The sequence below is a fragment of the Myodes glareolus genome, chromosome 2 (genome assembly GCF_982192425.1).
Source record: "Myodes glareolus chromosome 2, mMyoGla1.1, whole genome shotgun sequence".
Lineage (NCBI taxonomy): Eukaryota > Metazoa > Chordata > Mammalia > Rodentia > Cricetidae > Myodes > Myodes glareolus.
This window is the reverse complement of record NC_142027.1, coordinates 14896865-14918297: the sequence shown is the minus strand read 5'-3', so window position 1 is coordinate 14918297 and position 21433 is coordinate 14896865. Positions and strand designations below refer to the sequence as shown.

Here is a 21433-nt window from a genome sequence, read left to right as displayed (position 1 = left end):
ACTTCATTTGGAGGGTATATTTTGGATTTATGGTTTAAAATATAATATGTATGGCAACATCAGATTCACTTTGAAGAGCTGAAGGAAGGGTCTCGTTTTTGTTTTTGTCACACATAGTGTGACAAAACTTAAAATTTTATATTGTATCAATCGTGCAGTTTATTTTGAAAATATTTGGCATGATTTAATAAATTATTTAGTGTGCTAATTCATATCATACAATGATTTTTATCATCCCTAAAGGTTGCCATCTGATTTTATTGCCATGAAAAACAGACACGTATAAGCAAGTTCAACTAGAACAGATTGATGATCCGAGCATTAACAAATCAAAGCTCCACCTCTGCTACATCTTAAAAGAGATGGGCATTTTGTAAGAATCCTCCAATTAGACAGAAACACTGCTGGAGGACTGACTGGAAGACTGTGGTTTAGAAACACTCGGTCCTCCATGGAGGAAATCTGTTGGTTGCCTGGGGAAAGCATGTTCTCAACTGCAGCAGGAGTCATGACGCTAGAAGAACAGGTCAGTACCCCACAAACAGGTGGCCAGCTCCAGAGTAGCTAGACCTAGGGTACAGCGAGGGACCCATGTGATTTTCCCTCCAGGGCTGGGCAGGAGTCAAAAAGGAAGAACAATGTGATGGGTGTCAGGGAAGACGTGACACACATACTGGAAGTCGCAAACAGCAAACGCAGTGTGTGTTTGAAGCCTGTGTCCCCAGTCATGATGTGAAGACATTTTACGTCAGTCTGGAATTTGCTAGCGTTATTGAGAACCGAATGATACGTTACGGACAACTGCCTGAGGTGCTTGCACAACAGGTGACATAGCAGGGCAGTGCAAATCCAGAATCTAGGAAATTTGAACTCTGCCATCACAGATGACAGTCATGGATTTCAAACAGCTATGAAGGAGAACACAAAAAACATACCCATGAGAATACAGACGTTTTTTGTAAATACAGACAGTTTGTAATTATTCTAGGCTGACACTAAATATGATCCAAAGCTAAGGACGACCTTGAACTTCTGATCCTCATGCCTCCGCCACCTGAAGGCTGGATCATAGGTGGGTTATCCCACTCGTGTTTTCTCCAGCACTGAGGACTGAACTCAGGACACCGTGAAGGCAAGCAGAGCTACACCAACTGCCACATCTCCAGCCAAGACACATTACATTCAAGGGAACCGCTGGGTTGGCTGCTCATTCAACTCAGGTATTCTGGGCAGCACTGACCTCAGGAAGGAAACGGAGTGTTTTGCTAAACTTTGGTCTGCAAATTAAACAGAATTTCAAGTTCTTGTCTCCTGATCCCAAACTAACCAATAGTCAAGGGAACACAGCACCACATCCTACAAAAATGTCCCAAGAAGCCCTGTAATGTGTTTACTTGGGAAAGTGCAGCTCAGAAAAGGCATCTGTTTCTTAATGAGGTCATGTTTTTCATTTACCTAATTTTCCAGCTGGGATTATGGAGGTGCAAGAAGGTCTGGCCAGGGGTTGAAAAGGGAGTCAACAGCTCACAGGGGACAGAATCTAGAGCCACCACAGAGAGGAATCTTGACCTCCAATAATTGTATGGACATGCTCTTCCTAACACAGATCTTTATATTGAGGTGATAATACTTGGAAACATTCCTTTAAGAAAACATTGAGCAAAAATGATCAATGTGGAATTGAGTATGTCATTTAGGAACAGTAAAATATTTACTCTTTTACCCTATGATGATCTCTTTGTTTAAATAAATTTCACACTAAATAATCTCCAAAATTCATTATGCAGTACTATTAAAATCTTGGATTCTGGAACCAGAAGGTTGAATTTGAATCTGACCCTTGGAGTATGCTAGTTATGAATATTACACAGGTTCTAGAAATTTCCTTGAATGTTAACTTTCCTTTCTGTTGGGTGCTCCATTATAATATTTCCTTCTTGCTGTGCCTGTGGGCATGTTGTGCTGTGTGTGCACAAGTGTATGATAGTATATGTGGGCCTGAGTGCACATGCCTGTGAAAGATTAGAGGAGAATTTGGATCATGTTCTTCAGGCACAATCCACCTTAAATTTTTTCTTTGATACCTTGTCTGTAACTGGCCTGGAATACTCCAAGTGGACCAGCAAAATCCAGGGGTCTCTGCCTCTGCCCTACTAGTCCTGGGATTACAAGTATGTACAACAATGTCTGGTTTTGTTTGTGGTTTTGTTTTAATGTGGATTATGGGCATTGAACTCGTGTCTTTGTGTTTACAAGCATACACTTTACCAAGAAGCTATCCCTCTGTTAGCATTTGCAATAAATTGTAATAGTACTAAGTACCTTGAACTGAGAGGGAGAGAACAATCCCCTAATTTGAAAAGAGAAACAAACCACACATTATGACTGCAATCTACTTTTTAATGCCATGCTCAACTAGTTGGTGTCCACCTATGTGGCAAAATTTAATAGGCCTGCCCTAGAGAAAATTGGATTGGGATAAAATTTATTTTTAAAGTCATATTAAACATTAAATCTCACAGTGCTTGAGACATGTAACCCATACCTATCCTTACCATTTATCCCCAGTCCAAGAAAGACATGTGATGTGCTAACTCAAGTATGACAGGAAATATGCCGAGTCTGGTTGATTAAAGCGACAGGTCTGAAGATAAATAATAAGTCAAACCCCGGCTTTCTTCTCACTTCACATCTTGCTTGCCTTGCCAACAAAACATCTGATTCTGCGGACTTGCCTTTGGTCTACCAAGTGTTTGGGGGAAATAGACCTGCAGTTTCTTAAACATAGGCTTGTTTAATCTAGCCATCTAGGCAGAGTCACACACTGATCAGCACAACCAGAGCAGCCTCCAACCACAGCAAAATCCAGGCAGACCCCTGTTGTGTCTCAACCACTTCCTCAGTCTGGCTCTTTAAGCTGCCTAGTTTCAACTTAGGAAACACATTGCGGTCTATCTCCATGGAGAAATTCACTTAGCACATTTTATAATTAACTACTATAACACAAACCCTTCGTGTTTGGAAACTATGAATTTCATTCATCGCAATAAAATCCTATTGTTCCCCTTAGTGTATTAGAAGCTGGCTCAACATCAGTAAAATGGCTGTCTTTAATGACCGTATGTGCAGCAGGTGAAATCTTTATTATTACAAGTCTGTAATAAAAGCTTGACACGTTAAAAAATATAAACTCAGAATGTAAACTTACATCAACTTGAAAACTTTCTGCCGTTTCTCATTTGGATTGTAAAATAGCTGTAAACACGTTCCTGCCTTCACCCAAAGCACACGAATCATCTGAAGCGCCGTTTTGAAATGCTCTAGCAATTGAGTCAGTGTTTACTGTGCCCAGCCTAGAAAGCAATTCAAAACTGCCGATGGGTCTTGTCCATGCTAGTGAACATTGCCCTTGCAGAAACCGGTAACCGGTGGTATTGGCATCAGGTGACTTTGTAATTCAACTTCTTGCATGTCATTGTTCATTTGATTTTGAGATCGAATGGATTAGCAGATGACAGGAGAGTCCCAACTAAGAGGTAAAGCAGGCAAGAATTCTCAGAACTGCTAATCTAATGCATGCTGCTCCACGACCTGCACCGCAGCATCATAAAGTTTCTATTGTTTGTGGTTTTTTTCTTTTTCTCTTTGAGACAGAGTCTCCCTATATGACCCAGGCTGGTGTGAAACTGACCCTTCTGTGTCAGCCTTTGCAGTGTTAACAGTGTCAGTGTGCCATTATGCCCACCATCCCTTTTTATCTTATGTGTTAATTTTTAATTTAAGAGTTTTTTTTTTTTAAGAAAACCATAGAATATATGAGGGGAAAACTTTTGTTTTCTTTGTGCTTGAAAAGAACTGTACTCTGTATTTGAAACCACTATATACAGCAAAGGAAAGTGTACAACACTCTATGAGAGCCTATGTCAGTTAATAGAAGCTATTCTTAATCAAATACATCTCTTTACTTCTTATAGAAAAAAAGGAGACAGTCTATGCTAGCGTTCTGGATAGGTCCTGCTAGTTTATGTTTTCAATGCAGGAACGCATTGACAGCATTTGTTTGGAAAGAAGGAAACAAACTGCACATTTTGGAATCAGATTCAAGCAGATTCTAAATACTTGAAAGCCACAGCTTGAAAATGTTATTTTTATAAATACATACACTGTGTATATAATTTTCATATCTAAAAAGTAGCAAATATATAATAAAAGAGAAGGCAGGGAGTATCTACGATTTGAGTATAATTAAAATCCAGCCCATGATTAGCATAGGTTGAGCTGACAGTTCATAAAACAATTAAGAAATAAACACTTTGAACAGATCAGTGAGTTAAGATGTTTGAGAGGTAAGGTTCTGATCATCTACAGAGATAAAGCCTTAGGGAGGATTATCACTTCTAAAATTTTATGGCTCATATTTTATAACATATCCTCATAATATTTAGGTAAAATTAAAATAGAATAAGAAGGATATTAAAATGAAATTAATACGAGATTTTTTTAATAAAAAAAGAATCAAATCCATATTCTTTTACCTTCGGACCTTAAGTATCACTTTAGACCATTCGCTATACAAAAGGGAAATGAGGCAGGCAATATTTAGCTGGAAAATGAATCTTAGAGAGTTATAATGAATCTAAGAGAGATAACTAAATCGAGAGATAGAAGGAGACACCAGGATGTTAATCATATTCAAAGACACAGGTTTGACGTAAACAGAGGCTGCTCATTTTCGGCTGTCCAGACCCGAATAATCACACTGAAACTATATTAATTACAACATTTCTTGACCTATTAGCTCAGGCTTCTTATTAACTAACTCTAACATCTTAAATCAATTCATTTCTATTCATCTATGTATTACCACAAGGATGTGGTCTACCAGTAAGTTCTGTCTCCTTCGGCAGTTACATGGTGTCTCCGTGACTCCACTTACTCGCTCTTTGTATTTTTGTTTGGACTTTATACCTAGTGTTACTCTGCTAAGTTGTTGGCTGAAACAGCTTTACTCATCAACCAATAAAGCAACACATATACAGAGGACATTCCACATCAGTTTGACTGCATATAAGAGCCTACTATGCTCTAACATTGTTCTTCTGTGCAATCATGCCTGTCTTGTTTTGCCTGGCTCCACGTCTATCACTGTTTCATCAGCCGGTGAAACTCAGAGATCTTGTTTAAGAATTGAGGACTGGGAATGTGACTTAGACACTAGTCTAGGTGGTGTGGTATGAGAGTCAAAAGAAGCAATGAAGGTACTATGGTGAAAGATCAGCATTTCTCTCGTAGGGAAACCTGCCGATACTGTCACTCTGTGTAAAGATCACCACAGGAGAGGAGGGCAGAAAAAAAAGCAGTAGCCTTCCTTCAACAATGTGTGATTCATTACAGTTTATTTTTGGTTGGCCTATAGGGACAACGGATATGATCAAGGTGTCTAAATGACCTTGATGAGTAGGATTCTGCAGGGAACTGGAACCGACTGGGCTTCATCTCAACACTTTGGATTAGTGAAAGATGCTCAAAATGTCTTGAATTGAATTAATGTCAATAATGCTGTGGGAATCCTGTTTCATCAAAGAGTTATATTTGATGCTAAAGAGACTGTCAGGATCAATGTCAGGATCAAAACTTGAAATACAATAGTTGAAATGCAATTACTTAATTCTGGTCAACTGCTATCATCTTTGGATTTACAAAATTGTCCCTTTCACTAGACATTATTCAGCTCCTCAAAGAAATGTGGTTAGTAAACACAACTTACTAGGAAAGTGAGGTCAAAATTTTAATTTTCACTTAATAGTTATGACTGTAGCTTTAACAAGCTAAATCTTTTGAACAAAAATATTGAAAAAATCTAAATGCAGTGATGACTGAATGATTCCTTGCACCACAAACAAAGATGCAAAGAGGTTATTATAAATTAAGAAAGGGATTGAAATATTTAACTGATGTATGTGGATGTGAATATACGTGATACCCTGATGTGGGATTCCCCTCTGTATGCTGTGAATATGTTTAATTACCATTGGTTATTGAAGAAGCTGCTTTGGCCAATGACTTAGTAAAGTAAAGCCAACCTGGAAATCTGAACAGAGGTATAAAGAGAAAATAGGCAGAATCAGGGAGACAACCTGTAGCTGCTGAAGGAGAAAGATGCCAACTGCCAGCCAAAACTTTACCAGTAGGCCACAGCTTTGTAGCAATACACAGATTAACAGAAATGGATTCATTTAAGATGTAAGAGTTAGCTGGAAATATGCCAAAGCTACTGGCCAAACATTATTGTAATTAATATAGTTTCTGTGTTATTATTTGGGTTCTTACAAATGAGTAGTCCCTGCCTACAATATCCACTATCTACACTCCACCCAATTTAGTTCCTAAAACAATTATATACAGAAGGTAGGGCTCTCCTTATATTTTAGAATTGAAGGCAGGTCTCAAAGAGTTTAATAATAGAATGATTGGACACAGTGGGTAAGTTACTTCAGCAAGACTCAAAATTGTATGTATCTGATTATAACATTTTATCCTAAGAAACTAAGTCAGTTTCTTGTACATCAGTTTCCAAGGTCTGTGGTTAGTTTTTCTTATCCCAGGGATATAGATTAACTGTTTACCTCTGCCCTCAATTTACAGTTATAGGATTTAGAAATATTTGGTATACTAAGCAAACTGAATATATGATATTATAAAGTAAACTATGCTGAGAGCCAGCTTGGCTCCAGCTGCCTGGCTACTGGGAAGGAGACAGGAATATTTACCACAAGCTGCTGGTTCCCTTTGACAGGAGCTTACTATGATCACCCAGGATGGGGCAAAACATGTTAAATTTCTGTGCAAACTGATTATCCTTGAATGAGTCAACACTGTCATGAATAACTTCTAAAAGGGACACTTCTGCATTCCATGGGCAACTGTGACAAATTGTGTCTAGGAGTCATTTAGGGATGCTTAAAAAGAGAGAAAAAACTCTGCAGCAAGTTTCTCCTTAACTTTTAAATGGCACTGTCAAAAGGAAACATCGACTGTGCTGCTGACTTTGCCTTCCTTTTCCTGCATTAGTTAACCCTGAAAGTTCAAATATAAACAAATGTAATACCCAATGGTACATCTGAACCAGAAGAAATCTGGAATTAATTGCCAAGTATTTTGGGTCCTGTGGCAGCTGTTACAAGTGTTTGATTTGGCGAGGGAAGAGAAAAGACGCTGCGTACCAATTTCATGAGCCACAGTGAAAGCTGCGTGGAGGCCATCATCTTCAATCACAGCACAGCTGCGCTCCGGAGAACATATGGTCCCAACGTCTGCCATTCCCAGGGTGTCACATGAATGATGCCCACATAAATCCTGCCCGGGAGAAAGAAAGAAATCATTAAAATCAATTTACATCCAGAAGGAGCCACCATGGACAGCCACTTGCTCAGCCCAAATGGCAAGATTGGGAAATGTTTATGGTGTCACCTGCTCAGGGTTGGAAGCATTCCAAAGACAAATTCAAAGCAGAAACTCTTCTGAGCTACTTTGCAACCCAGAAGCACAGGAGGATAAAGAAATTCAATGACATTTTAGAAGATGTCATGATTACAATTTGCCCATTACAGTCCAAACCCTAGAGCCTTAAAGCTGCAGTCCATACACAAATGCCAAGGGTTGCATGTGTTCAGCATAGTAAAGTTCAATATTCTTCCCTAAATTCAAGCTGAACTTCTTAGAAGTCAGGGCAAATAATTTGCTTTTTGTTAGAGTCCATTTATAACCACATATTTGTGGTAGACTATACATCACAAATATATTTGTGTATAGGCAAATATTCAATCATTTATACAAGAAACAAACTAAACTGGAATTTATATGAATAACTTTATAGAAAGAAAAATTTTCATTTGCCCATTATTACTTGAAAGATCAGTTTAAAATTTCCCAACTGAATTGTAATTTCATATTCCGTGTCTTCAGAATCCTATGAGGGTCACCCACAGCTTTTTAAAAATTATACATTTATTTATTGTGTGTGTGAACATCTGTGTACCATAGTGCACATAAAGTTGCCAGAGGACAACTTGTGGGAGTCAGGTTTCTGCTTCCATCATGTGAGCCCAGAAGATCAACCTCAGTTTGTCAAGATTGGTGTCAAGCACCTTTACCAACTGAGCCATTTTGCACATAGTTTTAGTATAGTGTGTCTCAACCTGATTACACTCAAGAAAACGTGTGATACAAGTATGTTGTACAGATAGATATACGTGTATTCATTTTATTTTTGAGAAGTGCCACAGCTTTTAAGAGATTCTTAGAATCAGAAGTGATCACATATTAATTTTTTAAAATCATTTGAAAAACATCAACAAGACACTAAAGAAATGAAGCTTGAAGAATATAATAGAAGCTAGAACTTTTGACATGTGCTAAATCTAATAACCTTCCCTTTAAGAGTTAAATTAAGTATTAAGTAGACATAAAATTTCTTATGTATACTTATGAATGTCATTAAACTCAACATATATACTTGCCAACCAAAAGAATAATATAGTATTCCTAAGTAAGTCATATGTTAATAATTAACCCTGAAAGGGAATTTAAAATAATAGTTTTTGAAAAGTACTGTTTCTATACAGCTGTCATCTGTTCACAACATGCATCCTACAGTAGGTACTCAACCAACATTTGTCTAATTAAGATGAATAGTGAGATACGGTCAGACTCAATGAAATGGTCTCCATACATCTTTATTGTGTTGCCTGCTGGTGGGACCTAAGCTGCCTTCAAGTGCTCAGGTGGAAGGTGGTGTTCCTACGTGTCCAGTGTATAAACTCAGGGCCAACAGGTACTCTTCATTCCTCTCCATTTTACTGTATAGAAGTCCGACAAAGGTGAGCAAGACTTAAAAGCTATAATCAATTTTTTTAATCTATGTTTCCAGGTTTTTCTTGTGTTTTTGCTAACCAGTGGCCACAGCTTCAGATAATGAAAATCAGCTTCTTATCAGCCAGCAGGCTGTGAATTGCAGCCTCATGTCAACAACACTGCCCCAAATATCCCTGGGCATCCTTTTTTGTCATCCCCATGCAATTCCAAATTACAGCAGCTAAGAACAAGCAAGTGGTTTTAAAATATTGAAACTCGAATAGTCTTTTGCATAATAATTACTATTTGGGATATCAATACAGTATAACACATTTTTATTCCTCTCTTTCATCATTTTAGCAATTTTAGGAGCAGAACCCCAGTCATAGTTAAATCTGTACACACAGTAGGTTATTTTTACATACACATATGTTTTAAACCAAGATTTATGTTTATAATCATAATTTGGAGTTGATTATCTGCAAATAGTAAAATCCATGAATTGACTTCCACTCCTTGTGTCACTAATCAGCTTGGAGCCAATGCAGAAGGAAATGGCCTTCCTGTCCCCAGTGGAGAGGAAACCGGAAGCCTATTATCTCTGTTTACTGCTAATCAATTGCTCATTAGAGGCCATCAGCCCTCCTTGTTTTCTTTGAATTGCATTAAATGCATTTGGCCTTTTGCCATGGAAATTGTGCATCTGACTAAATTATGAACAGAAGAACTTGCTATTTTTTTAAACATACTGATTAAGACCCTTGACGACATAGCCATGCCATTATATTTCAACAGCTGTAATTATAAAGTGGAAAACTTTCCATTTCTCTCACGTGATTTCAAACATTTTAGTGCAGTTATAGTTTCACCCTAAGATGTACAAAGAACATAAGAGGATTGCAAGCCAACGTGTTTCTTAAGGTGAAGACTATATATCAAACTACTAATATAGCATATTTCATCCATATCTTTTGCTTTCCGGGGATCCTTTACAACAGTTAGCCTTCAAGTTGATAGTATTTTTAAAATCCAGAGAAAGAGTAATGATAGTACTGGGGTGATCACATATTAATGCATACACATTATAGCATATGTATTAACATGTCTTTTAAAATTGAAGGTGAGAGACACTAAAGCAGGCAGCTCAGCACCTATGAAAGAGGTAACTGAACTAAAAGTGCTGGCAAGTGGTTTTTCTGCTTACTCAGCACCCGTCGCAGGGCAGATTATATATTTGTCTTTCTGGCACCAGTCATCTATGTAGGATCAATACCTTATTATTATTGGTTATTGAATGGTATTGTGGAAACCTGAGTAAAATATAAGTGTTCTGAAAGTGTTAGAGGAGTTAACTGTGGCACCATGGCGTGGTGTAAGCCAGGTTACAGGACAGAGATAGTGGACTTAACTTCAAGATATATCTGAGAGAGTTTTCAGGACCAAAAAGTTTCCACATGGAAGTCATTAGGACCGAGAGATTGTGAATATGTGAATATGGGGATTTTGTGACTTTTCATGCCATTCAGGAATACTAGTAGTGCCCGCACCAGATTTGTAGAGACAGAGAAGTGGATGGGGAGGCAGCAAAACACGTCACTTAGAACTTCAGCGCTCAGAGAAGAGCTTGGCAAACACCTGTGCTTAGCTGGATGGGGAAAGGAACCAAGCACTGAATGGGCATCGGTATCCAAGCAAAGAATGTCATAGGAGTGGAAGAATCTCTGCTCTTGATTGAGTGATTGTTTTTCTATGCAGTAAAAATATTCTGAGTTAAGGAACTGGAAGAAATATAAATTCTGATAAGGGCAGATACCTTCCCAAAGACAACAGTAGCAGTCACTTAGGTCAAAGAAGAACACTTCATATAGTATTACCTACTGATCAGGCCAACAGTGAAGTTCAAAGCAAGGGTAAGACATCACAATGTTCGGGATGCCTGCTCATCTTTCCATACAATTCTACTGCAAAGAGACTAGTGACAGAAGAATTAACACTCGGATCTGTATTTTAATCACAAGTATCACACACACATATATACTTATATCTATACTATGCATTTGTCTTGTGGATTTTTCATCCCTGACTAATATGTACTGACTGTGCATATTGGTGATTTCTGTATTACAGTCCCACATATGTGTACAGAAGGCATAGCTTAAATGCTGGTTCTTAAGAAGCATGATAGCTTACTGAGCGATCAAGACAGAAGTGTGGCAAGGGAGCAAACTGACGTGCTGTGATGAACAGGGAGTCGCGAGTACACAGTGGGGTGGATAGACCCTCCTTGAGGGAATCAGCAAGGTTTTCATAGGATTTTGCATGATGTTCTGAGAAGGGCATCCTAACACGGTAGGACTCAGGAAAACAAACTCTGACTTGGGAATGACATGACATGGCATTTGCTGAGACTAGAGTTCCAAGAGTTTGCATTAGACTAATAGGGAGTCTGGAAGAACAACCTGAATGGAGAATTTTAAGAGCAGACGTCACTCTGATAAGTTTGAGGTAAGGAGACAGGGGAAGAAGAGAAACAGAAAACTGTGGACTGAGGGGAACAGGTGCTTTGACTAGTCCTTGATGATGGAAACCAGGCTATTAAAGATGGTGAATGTAAGGCTGATTGTTTATGAGATTTCAAATCTATTTATAAGACAATTTACAAACAATTTATGAATTTTGAGACAAACGTTCTTCATTATTCATTCAAGGGCTATAATGGTATTAACTTAAAACATCTGAAATATAGATAAAAAAATTAAAAATCAGAAGAGGTTAAGTGTGTGCGTCTTTAGCTTCAACACAGTAAAGCTGAATTTTAATTATAGCTAAACATTGCACTCCCTGTACTCCACAGCATGACATTGTTAAATAACAATCCTATTTTTGATATGAACATTATCTTTAACAATCATAATCTACACTTAATCAAAGAAATTTCTTTTCTTATACAAATAAAACACAGCCATGGGGGTCTTCATGCATGGTATATTGCTGAAGCTAAGCCATGAAAAGCACACAAAACAGTAAAAACACACTGTGAAAAATGTTCTAGAAAACAGGAAAATGGATGTGAGAGATAAGGAATGTTCCGATATAGCTAGCTTCTCTCTTCTCTCTCCCCCTGCCTCTCACACACACATGAGCAAAATCTAACTAAGTCACAATCACCGTCCTCTGTTTCTCACTCTTTCCGTTACTCCTTTCTACCTGAACTAACACTGAAGATTTCCAGCTGATCCTTTTGCCACCTGAAATTTTCAAATCTATATGCTGCGATCAGTTAACTCCTTAGAGTATGGATTATATAAGATTATTTTTTTTTTCTTCCATTTGATCACAGCTCATCACACAAAACTCTACACGGTATAGCCTGGTCTTCTTCATGACCTACTCTGGCAACTATTTCCTGCATGGGTCCTTTGTATTTTGTTCCTCAAACAATCAGCTGAAATGTTCTATCTACTAGAAATGCTTAACTTACCCATATTTCTCTCTTTTTCTTAAACCTTTCCTGACCCACATCTTTCAATCCCTAAGACCACTGTGCCCACAGGAACCAGTCAGCCAATCAGTAGCATTCCTCAGCTGTCTCCTCCACTAATGCTCCTTCTATTGATTTCCACTGCATTTAGTACACAGGATGAGATGCTGTAGTGTGATATTATGATCTCAGTGTATCATCCCTAAATTCCTCAACCTAATTCCCGGTATTCCAGTGTTACTGCATTTGGAGAAAGGGTCTATAACTTCACAAGGATGGAACTCAGCTCAGATAATACAGGGTTCTTCAGGACCTCTTTCCTTCCCTCTCCTTTCTTCCTGTTCCTATTCCTTCTGTCTTCTTCCCCTGCCACACCTCTTCTTTTTGACAGACATAGTGAAATAGGAATGACAATGTAAACACACAGGAAGAAGACAGACTCCTACAAACCAGGAAGAGATGTCTTATCAGAAGGTATATCAGCACAATCTTTGATCTTGAACTTTCCAGTCTCCAAAACTGAGTGAGAATTTCTCTTTTTTTTGTTGGATCTGCCTCTCCTTTGGCATTTTGTTATTGTAGCACTAGCAAACCAATACCTGCAATATATGATTTTTCCCCAGTAATCTGGTTGTTACATTTTTCTGTACTTCATCAATAATCATTCAACTCTCCTGTTCTCGGTCTTCTTACAGCCCCTTTCTACACTTCATCAATTCTTGACACTGCCTCTGGCCATTCATTGCATGTGGCAGCTTGATGGGTCTGCTGTTAACTCCTGGACATGTGTTTCACTAACACTGCATTCTCCAGAACTGAATTCTACACTTAATCTCTGCCTATGCCATCTGACAACCGTATCTACCAGAAGCTACACCCATTCATATCAATGCTATATTTTCTGGAATAGATTTTTTTGAAGTGGTGACTTTTTAAACCTTTGTATATTTGGCTATAAAGATCATTGTTGATTGGGTATTTGAACAAACCAATCACAATAAGTTTGAAGACTAAGTGATGGGACTTTGTCTTCAGATTACCTGTGTTTCTCTTCAAATGTATGTTTCTACTTGCAAAATAAAACAACATGATAGCTGCTGATTGTTCAGTTGTTTAGGGGTGAAATGATTCACACTGTGGACAGTAGTACTTAAGAAATGCTCAGAACCAGGGAGTTTCATCCAAATCATATCAGCCCATCCATTGAAAACAATGCAATTATATATTTTCATAGAGACCTGGGTAGAGCAACCAAGGAAGAACCAGTGGTTTTCTTTTCTTTCCTGCACAGATTTGTTCATCCTTGGTGAAAGTCTATCGGTTTTCTTGATATGAGTGATTTGTCTACACATCTATTCCTCTCTGCTTCTGATAAGTTTGCAGATGGCAAACAGGTATTTTTGGTCTTACTACTTTCATCTCCCAGAGTGTCTCTCCATAGCAAATGTGCACACACACAGTGCCTACTCTGAGACAATCTAAATCCTTTGTGTTGCTGTATATTTCTGCTTTATGGCTCAAGTTTGTAAAAAAAAAGAAAGAAAGAAAGAAAAAAGAAAAACCTCATACCTTTTTCATGCACAATAAGATAGAACTGCTTAATCCATGACTACTCTCCCCATTTCTGGATTATTAAATCCTTTTTAGGTTGATCTGTAACTCCTGGCTTATTAAATCTTTAAGGCTGGTCTATAGCTGTAATTCCTTGACAATGGTCACTTTAAACTCAGAGTGGTTTTGAATTTAAGTATGTGACTGAATTAGTTGGTCTAGTCAGCAATCGATAACAAAGAGTGCAACCCTCTCTCTCTTCCAAGGTTTTTGTCTCCTAGTGTCCATTATGCCCAACCTCAGAAGGAACCTCATAGTAGAGGGGGATGTTTGAATCCTGGATCAACCATCACAAGATAGGCATGGGAGAAGAGAGAGTCTAGGTGACACATAATAGCTTATTAAAGCATGCTTTAGCAGTTAATGAAAATTAATAGGCCTTTGATTGCTGTTTCTTAGTCTGTTCATATTCAACCCAATGTATTTAGTTTATGCAGTAGTAAAGAATTCCTTGTTGCTGGTCTTTGTAAAGAAAAATGTGAAATAATTTCTGATTTCGACATCCATCAGGAAGACACCTTTCTAAAGAGGAGTGAATGGTCTGGACAATAAACTCACGATAGTCTTTAAAAATTCATTGTATAATGAGGGAGGTAGTCAAAATTAGGAGAGGAGTCTGGGAAGCAAACAGTAAACCCCTGGGGGCTGGATTTCTAATGTTTGGTGGCAGAAATAGTGTGAATTCCAGCAGAAATAACATTCACAATGCAAGTGACATTGTGCCAGAAAAATAATGGGTGTTGTTTCTATAAGTAGAACATTACTGAAGGCCAGTGCATAGCCGGGCCAGTGAAGTGTGCTAGCTTGATAGCTGAATTATTAACACTCTTCTGCTGTCTGCTAGACACAATGTTCAAGGTGTTACTGGCTAGTAAACAGGAGTGGAAAGCACTTCCTCACACATTTGCTTCACGCCTGAAAAACAAGCAGTTTAGCAGAAGACATCTGGACACAAAATTTGAACAGAACTCAGAGCCCATCAAAACATGGATTTGATGGCTGGGCGTCTGGCTGCTAAGCAACACACATCTTACACTCAAAACAGAGTTGTAAAAATGGAATCCTGGTGCCAAGTCTGGGTATTTCTCATTGAAAAGAAATAGCTGTGAGAGTTATTCCTTTCATATGGGCCAGCCTGAAAATACCTGAGTTCCCCGGGATGGTGGAGTCTTGATCTTCTCTCTTTTAGACTTCTTGGTTTCCACTTTTTGAAGCATTAGGCAGAGTTTAACTTTGCATGTTGAGGACTTATAAGAGAGTATTGCCCAGCATTGAAATGCTTTCACTGGCCTCCTAATAGTCCTTTTTAAAATTAGAATAATATGTTCATATTGCCAGTGATTTTCAAAGGTTTAGTGCTTGTGATGTTAGATGAATATATCAGAGATCAGCCACAAGCCAAATGGCATTTGCTGTATTTAAGCATGCTTCTGCTTAGCAAGGAAGCCAGAGAGGGCACCACTGAAGTATTTCCCATGTGAAAACCATCTTGGAGAACCTTGTAATTTTTAATAAAGTTAAGTTAGGGCTGGCTCAAGTGGGTAAAGACACTTGCCACAGAGTCTGAGAACCAGAGTTTGATTCCTGGGACCCACATGGTAGAGGAAAAGAACTAATTCCCAGACGTTGTCGTTTTTGACGCTTTCTTACATCCTCTGGCACAGGACCTCCTCCATCGATAGAATGCAATTAAGAATGTTTAAATGAAAAACAACTTGGAGAATGAATTTATTTCTACATTGCCTTTGTCTAGGTAAACTACAGTGATGCATTTTCCAGATTGGAAAAAGGTGACTGTCAGTTACCCAAGTGAAAAACAAACCCAGTAAAAGCAATAGACACCACTTGGAATCACGGGCTGGTTCTCTTTCATTTGGGAAATAACTGGGGAAAGAATGTGGAAGGGGCTAAAGAGTGAGAGGCCTTCAGGTTGATTTTAGAATTGTGAACTACACTTTTGTATTAAAGTCGAGAGAAAATTATTACGATGATTGGCAGTACATGCCTTTTGGTGTGGTCTGCCTACAAAAGTATTTTTTCCTCTTTCTTTAGGGAACCTCCTTCCACAAACCGTCCCAAGCCTCCTTCTTGGCAAGCACTCATGACATAGCAACACCAGGAAACACAGACGTGGAAAGTTGCTTATGAAAAAAAAAAAAAGACTTGGAAACCAAATGAGAAAGGGGTAGTTTTACAGCAGAATTTCATAGGGCAGCCTACAAAATGAATGTTCTGCCATTTCAAAGACTAGCGCTGAGGAGAGGATTTAAGGGACACCCTGCGGAGCGTCTCTCAATGACATGAAAGGTTTGCCATTGCACATAAGACTGTGATGTCCCCTTCTCCCTACATGCTGCCTTTGGTGGCTTTGTTTGCATGTGGGTTACATTTATGTCCACCCCATGAACCACAAGTTTTCCTTTTTTTGAATTTATTAACACCTTTTCCTTCATGCCATGGTTCCCTTAGTAAAAATAAAAATTAAGTAACAAAATATGTAGTACCTTAAAGCCTCTACAGTGTGCCATTGAACTTTCTACCCTTGCTCTTATTGCTATAATTTGCATGTAAAATAGTTTGTAGTTACTTCATTTATTGATGAATCTCATATACCTAGTATGATTTTTTTTCCTTAGTATGAGTTTTAAACACCATTCCCTTCCAGGTACATAAGAGGCCCACATTAGGCAAGGAACTGTATTTTGGCAATGGGTCAGGCTTAAATAACAAACTCAAAATGCATCAAAATGCTAGGAATAAAGGAATAAGGAAGACAGTGGACTGCTCATCCTCAGTTGACTTTTGGGTACATGATGGCCTTGACAGTTATGCATACATTGAAGCTGTCATCATAATGCACACATGTGCATGCATGTGTGTGCACACACACATATGCACGTATGCACACACACAACACAATAAAAAGGGATTAGTTGGGAACAAGAGTGTCAACAGGGATGGGAGGAGATAGGATAAGGGTAATGGAGGGAAATACTGGCAACCAAGACAGCTTTGTGAATGTGAACACGGGGCTTATAAGTGCCAGCAAACCCTGACTTTGTGTCTGAAATGTCACACTAACGTGGTGGTCTGGTAACTGTGTAAATAGATTTGTTCCTCCCAGAATGTCTGGGTTTATAATGACCCATCTCTTTCCTTCTCTTTAACCATGTTCCTTAACGTGGGGGAAGTCCTTGGAAAACATTCTTTCCCCACATCCTGAAGCTCTGCCCAGACCTTCAGAAACATTCATCCAAAACCCAAACCTTCCAACTGGATTTGACCCTTGTTTGGCAGCTGAGTTGGAGGGTGGTGCTTGGGATGTGCTAGGAGAAGGCCTTGCTCAAGGACCTTAGGGGTTGTCCTCTCAGCTGATTGGACTTCCGCATCCTCTTGGCCCTCCCACATTCCTTCCCTCTCAGCAACTCAGATTCCAAGGTGGACACGTCAGAAGCCCATTTGGAAGCCACATTAGAAAAGGAGTCCTTTGGAAAGGGCTAGTGTTGCATGCAGAAGGGTTCGCATAAGGACATTTACAAGGGAGGTCATCAATCAGATAAAAGTGACTGCCAACTTTCAAGTCTTTCCCATTAAGTTGCACAAAGCAGCATTTTTGTCTTCACTGGGAAGTAGAAAACACGATTTCAAAGGCAACATTACTTTTCCCCTTTCCCATTTAACTGTTCACCTTCCTCAAGCATAAACATGTCTTTTTATCATGCTTGTACACCATACTGTTGTGTCTGAGTGGATGGCATCCAGCGTTGTTGAATGTTGTTCTCCTAAAACAGGTCTCCTCACTAAAAGCAGGATGTATTACAGAGGCTAATTGGACACCTGAGAGGTGCTGGAGGCTGAGTTTCCTGCAAATGCAGTTAAGCGAATCTACAGTGAGTGGCCGGTAGTTTGTGGCGAAAACAGAGCCACCAGTGAGACCATCCCTTCCACCTGCGCCTCCGTATCCTAGAGCTGGACACCCACCCGCTGCACCTACCTCTCGGGTGAACAGGATAGCTGCGTCGTAGTGCTCCTCATGATCATCGCCTAGCTGATTGTGCTGGTGCTGCCACTTGCAAAAGTTCTTGAGGGTCGTGGCGGCATTCTTGCTCACCTCCAGACTCTTGTCCTTGTCGGCCAGCACCACCACCTTCACCACGGCCAGGCGAATGTGGTTCTCGATGCTAGCATGACTGTACAGCCGGTTGGCGATGGAAGCTAGGGTCAGCAGGTAATGTTGCAGGCCCCGGCCATACATCCTCGCCATGGAGGAGTCGGCCACCAAAAGGAGCTCCACCTGGCGGGCCCTAGAGATGGAACGGCGCCTCCGCCTCCACCAAGTCTGAGGAACTGCATCTTCAGCGGGTGAGAAAGTTGACTGGTCTGGGAGCTGTGGGGCCAGAGCTGTGCGTCGCCTAGAACTACTGTGCACCGAGGGGCGCTCTTGAGGCCTAAGTGGGGACGCGGGAGTTTCACAGCTGGCGCGTGGTGGCAGGGCTTCGAAGCTGAAGCCCTCGCGGGTGTAGATGTGCAGGACGCGTGAAGACCCATCCCCGTACACTCGTCTGGCCTCTGCCTCTGCCCAGGAACGCAGGAGCGGCTTCAGAGTGTAGCGCGCATGCTTGACAGCGAAGAAGCCGTCGAGACCCCCGCAGAGGTCAAAGACAGCTAGGGATCTAGGGCTGCCATCCACGGTACCCCGGTAGAAGCAGTGACCCCGGTGGCTAGACGATGCACTCAGTCCTCCTCCTGCGGTAAGGATGCCACCAGCGGTGCCCACTGAGTCATCCCTCTCCAGATCCAGCAGGAACCTTCGGCCGCCCACATAGACAAAGTAGCCCACCTTGCCACCTCCAGAGTAGAGCTGGTCTATATTCTGCACCAACCCGCTGCTCCTGCGCTGCCTGGCCAGCAGGTTCAGACGGTCCAACTCCTGCTTCTCCTCCCCCTGCGGCTGGCTGGACTGGGCGGCCGCTGCAGCAGTCTGAGGCTGCCTTGTTTTATCCTGGGCAGGTGCCGTGGTGGGGCTGTCAGCGGTCAGGGACAGGCAGGAGGCGCACAGCAGCAGCAGCAGGGACGCCCACTCGAGCCGCATAGTGCGCTGCCCGCCGGGAGGGGCTGCGCGATTGAGTCTAGCTGGATGTTTGCTATTTGCTATGGAAGTTTCAGGGGCGGGGGTGGGGGACTCACTCTCCCACCCACCTATCCACACACTCTACACAATCGTGTGCAAAGTTGAGTCAAGTGTCCAGGGAAGGGTAGGGGGAACCCGCAGCAGACCGCCAGCCTGTCCTGGCCGCCGTGCCAGCGTGCGAACTTTTTCTTTGTTGGTTTGGAAAATGTTTGGAATTGTGCTCCAAGAGACGGAGAAAGAAAAATAAAAAGGGGGAGGGGTGGGAGAGCATAAAGCAAAAGCCAGGCGGTGGAGAGCTACCAAATATGAAAAAAGAGAGAAGACCAGTGCCGACAAGATCGTTGCACAAACCGATCAAAACAAATGAGAAAAGAGAGTAAGGAGGGCGACCGCGCTCCCCGCCCGCAACTAGTGCGCGCCGGCTCCCGCCCCCTCGAAGCCTAAGGCTCGCCGGCTGCGGAGGAGCTTCCAAGCCCCGACCCACTTCCTTTCGTATTCGGTGGGCTTCCTCGACTCTGCTGGAACCCGAAGGCAGAGGGGAAAGAGACGGAAAGGAAAAATAAAAATAAAAAAATAAAAAGAGCCCTAAAATGTTTAAAATCAAAAGGCAGAAGGCGGCCTGCGGCGAGCCAGCCAGGCGGGGCGTCCGGGACCCTTCCGCTACCGAGTCCTCCCGCCCGTGGTCATCCCCAGTCGGCTGCTGCGGGCGCAGAGAGCGGCTCCAACACTGTGAAGATGCGAGGAGGTGGGACAATGAATTTATAGCGGCGTGCCATCCTGCAATGGCAATTTCAACAATTCGTCACTGCACGCTGCCTCTTAAAGGGAGAGCTTCCCCCAGCACTCCCACCCTTCCCGGTCCGCGCCTAATCCTAGGGGAGGGCGCAGGGAGTGGAGGAGGGTGATCGAGGAAAGGGAAACTGGGAAGGAGGAAGGGACCAGGACTTGGCAAGGTGGAAAAAGGGACAAAGGAGGTAGAGAGGGGGAGAGAGGGAGAAAAAAGTATTTGAGCAGGAAAACAGGAAATTTCCTTGGCCTCATTTAAAGCCACAGCAACTCTGGGTCCGTATGATATTTCACAACCAATCGGAGTTGGCTAACCTCGGCTTACCTCATCTCCTGAAGGGGTGTTTTGGTGTTTTAAAAAGTCTCTCCCTGCCTCCTTCCCCTTGCTGTGGGATATGAAGTTCTTGTGTCCTTTTGCGGACCGGTGCGCTCTGGTCTTGCAGACCTGGCAACTCCAACCACTGGCCAGGGCTCCCAGCCGCCGGTGCATTCCCAATTCCCGCTCTCTTTCCCCTGGCTCCCTCCTGCCGGTCCCGGTAGCTGATTTCTAAACTTCTCATCTCCTAGTTTGTTCAAGCTCCAACACTTGCTGACTTCGGGCTATGGATGACTAACTTCTCCCGGCCACCAACAGCAGCGGGCGCTTCCTGGCGCGTCTCTGGGCAGGCAGTGCTGCGGTGACCCCGACCCCGACAGGGCCGGCTGCGGCCTGGGAAGTCCTTGGCTTTGTGTATAAATGGCGGTACTCCCAGCTTTCTCCAGCTCAGAGTTGGTCAGTGCCCACAACTTGTCAGCTATTCTAGCCACTGAAACTTTGGGGCTGTAGAATGTCAGGGTGGGAAAGAGTTAACTGGTGAAAGCAATTCTGCACCCCCCCACCAGACTTTGAATTTTTGTGCTCCCCCCTTACATCTTAAAAGGTAATTAAGTGGCAAACGCGCCTTTGTTTACTTGCTATGTCTCCCCCTAAGTCAGCCACTCCTGGCCAGCTCTCCCCTCCCTTGCCCAGTTTCAAAAGCTCCTACTAGGATGAAAGAATGTTTTAGGGGATAAAGGTTGGTGGTCATTAGTAGGCAGGTGGCATGGTCCCTGCTACTCAGTTTCTCCATTCTTTGTTTCCTCTAATTATCAATTCTAAGAAGGCAGAAAGAAAATCCAGGGAGTTTCTCACATCACGCTGATGCGCAGTCGGTCCACTATTAATCTCTGCATACACCCCATATTATCTACACGTTTCCACACCTTTTAAATTTCTCTCCTTTAGAGGATAGCCGAGATACTTACACAGCTCCCCTCTTCCCAGAGAAGGTACCATGAAACCCAAGGCCAGGGAAGGCAAAGCAACAATTAAAATAAAAGAGGGCATGAATTTGAGAGAGAACTAAGTGGGTGGGTGGGGATGCATTGGGAGGTGTTGGAGAAAGAAAACAGCAAGGGGAAATGATCTTGCTATACGCCAATCTTAAAAATTCTCAAGAATAAAACAGAAGAACCCTCAAGCTATGATGTCCATCCCCCTTGTGGGTGATGTGTCCCTGTGGAGCATCTGGTACACAAGGAAACCCAATCCT

The 21433-nt window shown here is 41.6% G+C and overlaps 1 protein-coding gene across 2 annotated transcripts in view; it reads right to left on the bottom strand.

Moving 5' to 3' along the window:
- The window catches only part of Adamts5 (ADAM metallopeptidase with thrombospondin type 1 motif 5), a 41692-nt gene extending 21379 nt beyond the window's left edge, over window positions 1-20313 (bottom strand). The window contains exons 1-3 of one of the 2 annotated variants that reach the window (XM_085685722.2): window positions 20188-20313; window positions 17940-19853; window positions 7224-7356 (exon numbers count right to left, since the gene is read on the bottom strand). In XM_085685722.2, coding sequence (XP_085541848.2) covers window positions 7224-7356; window positions 17940-19037 — 1231 coding nt within the window. In that variant the 5' untranslated portion in view covers window positions 19038-19853; window positions 20188-20313. The other variant, XM_048422649.3, reaches the window with a different exon arrangement.
- Window positions 20314-21433: the final 1120 nt, after the last annotated feature.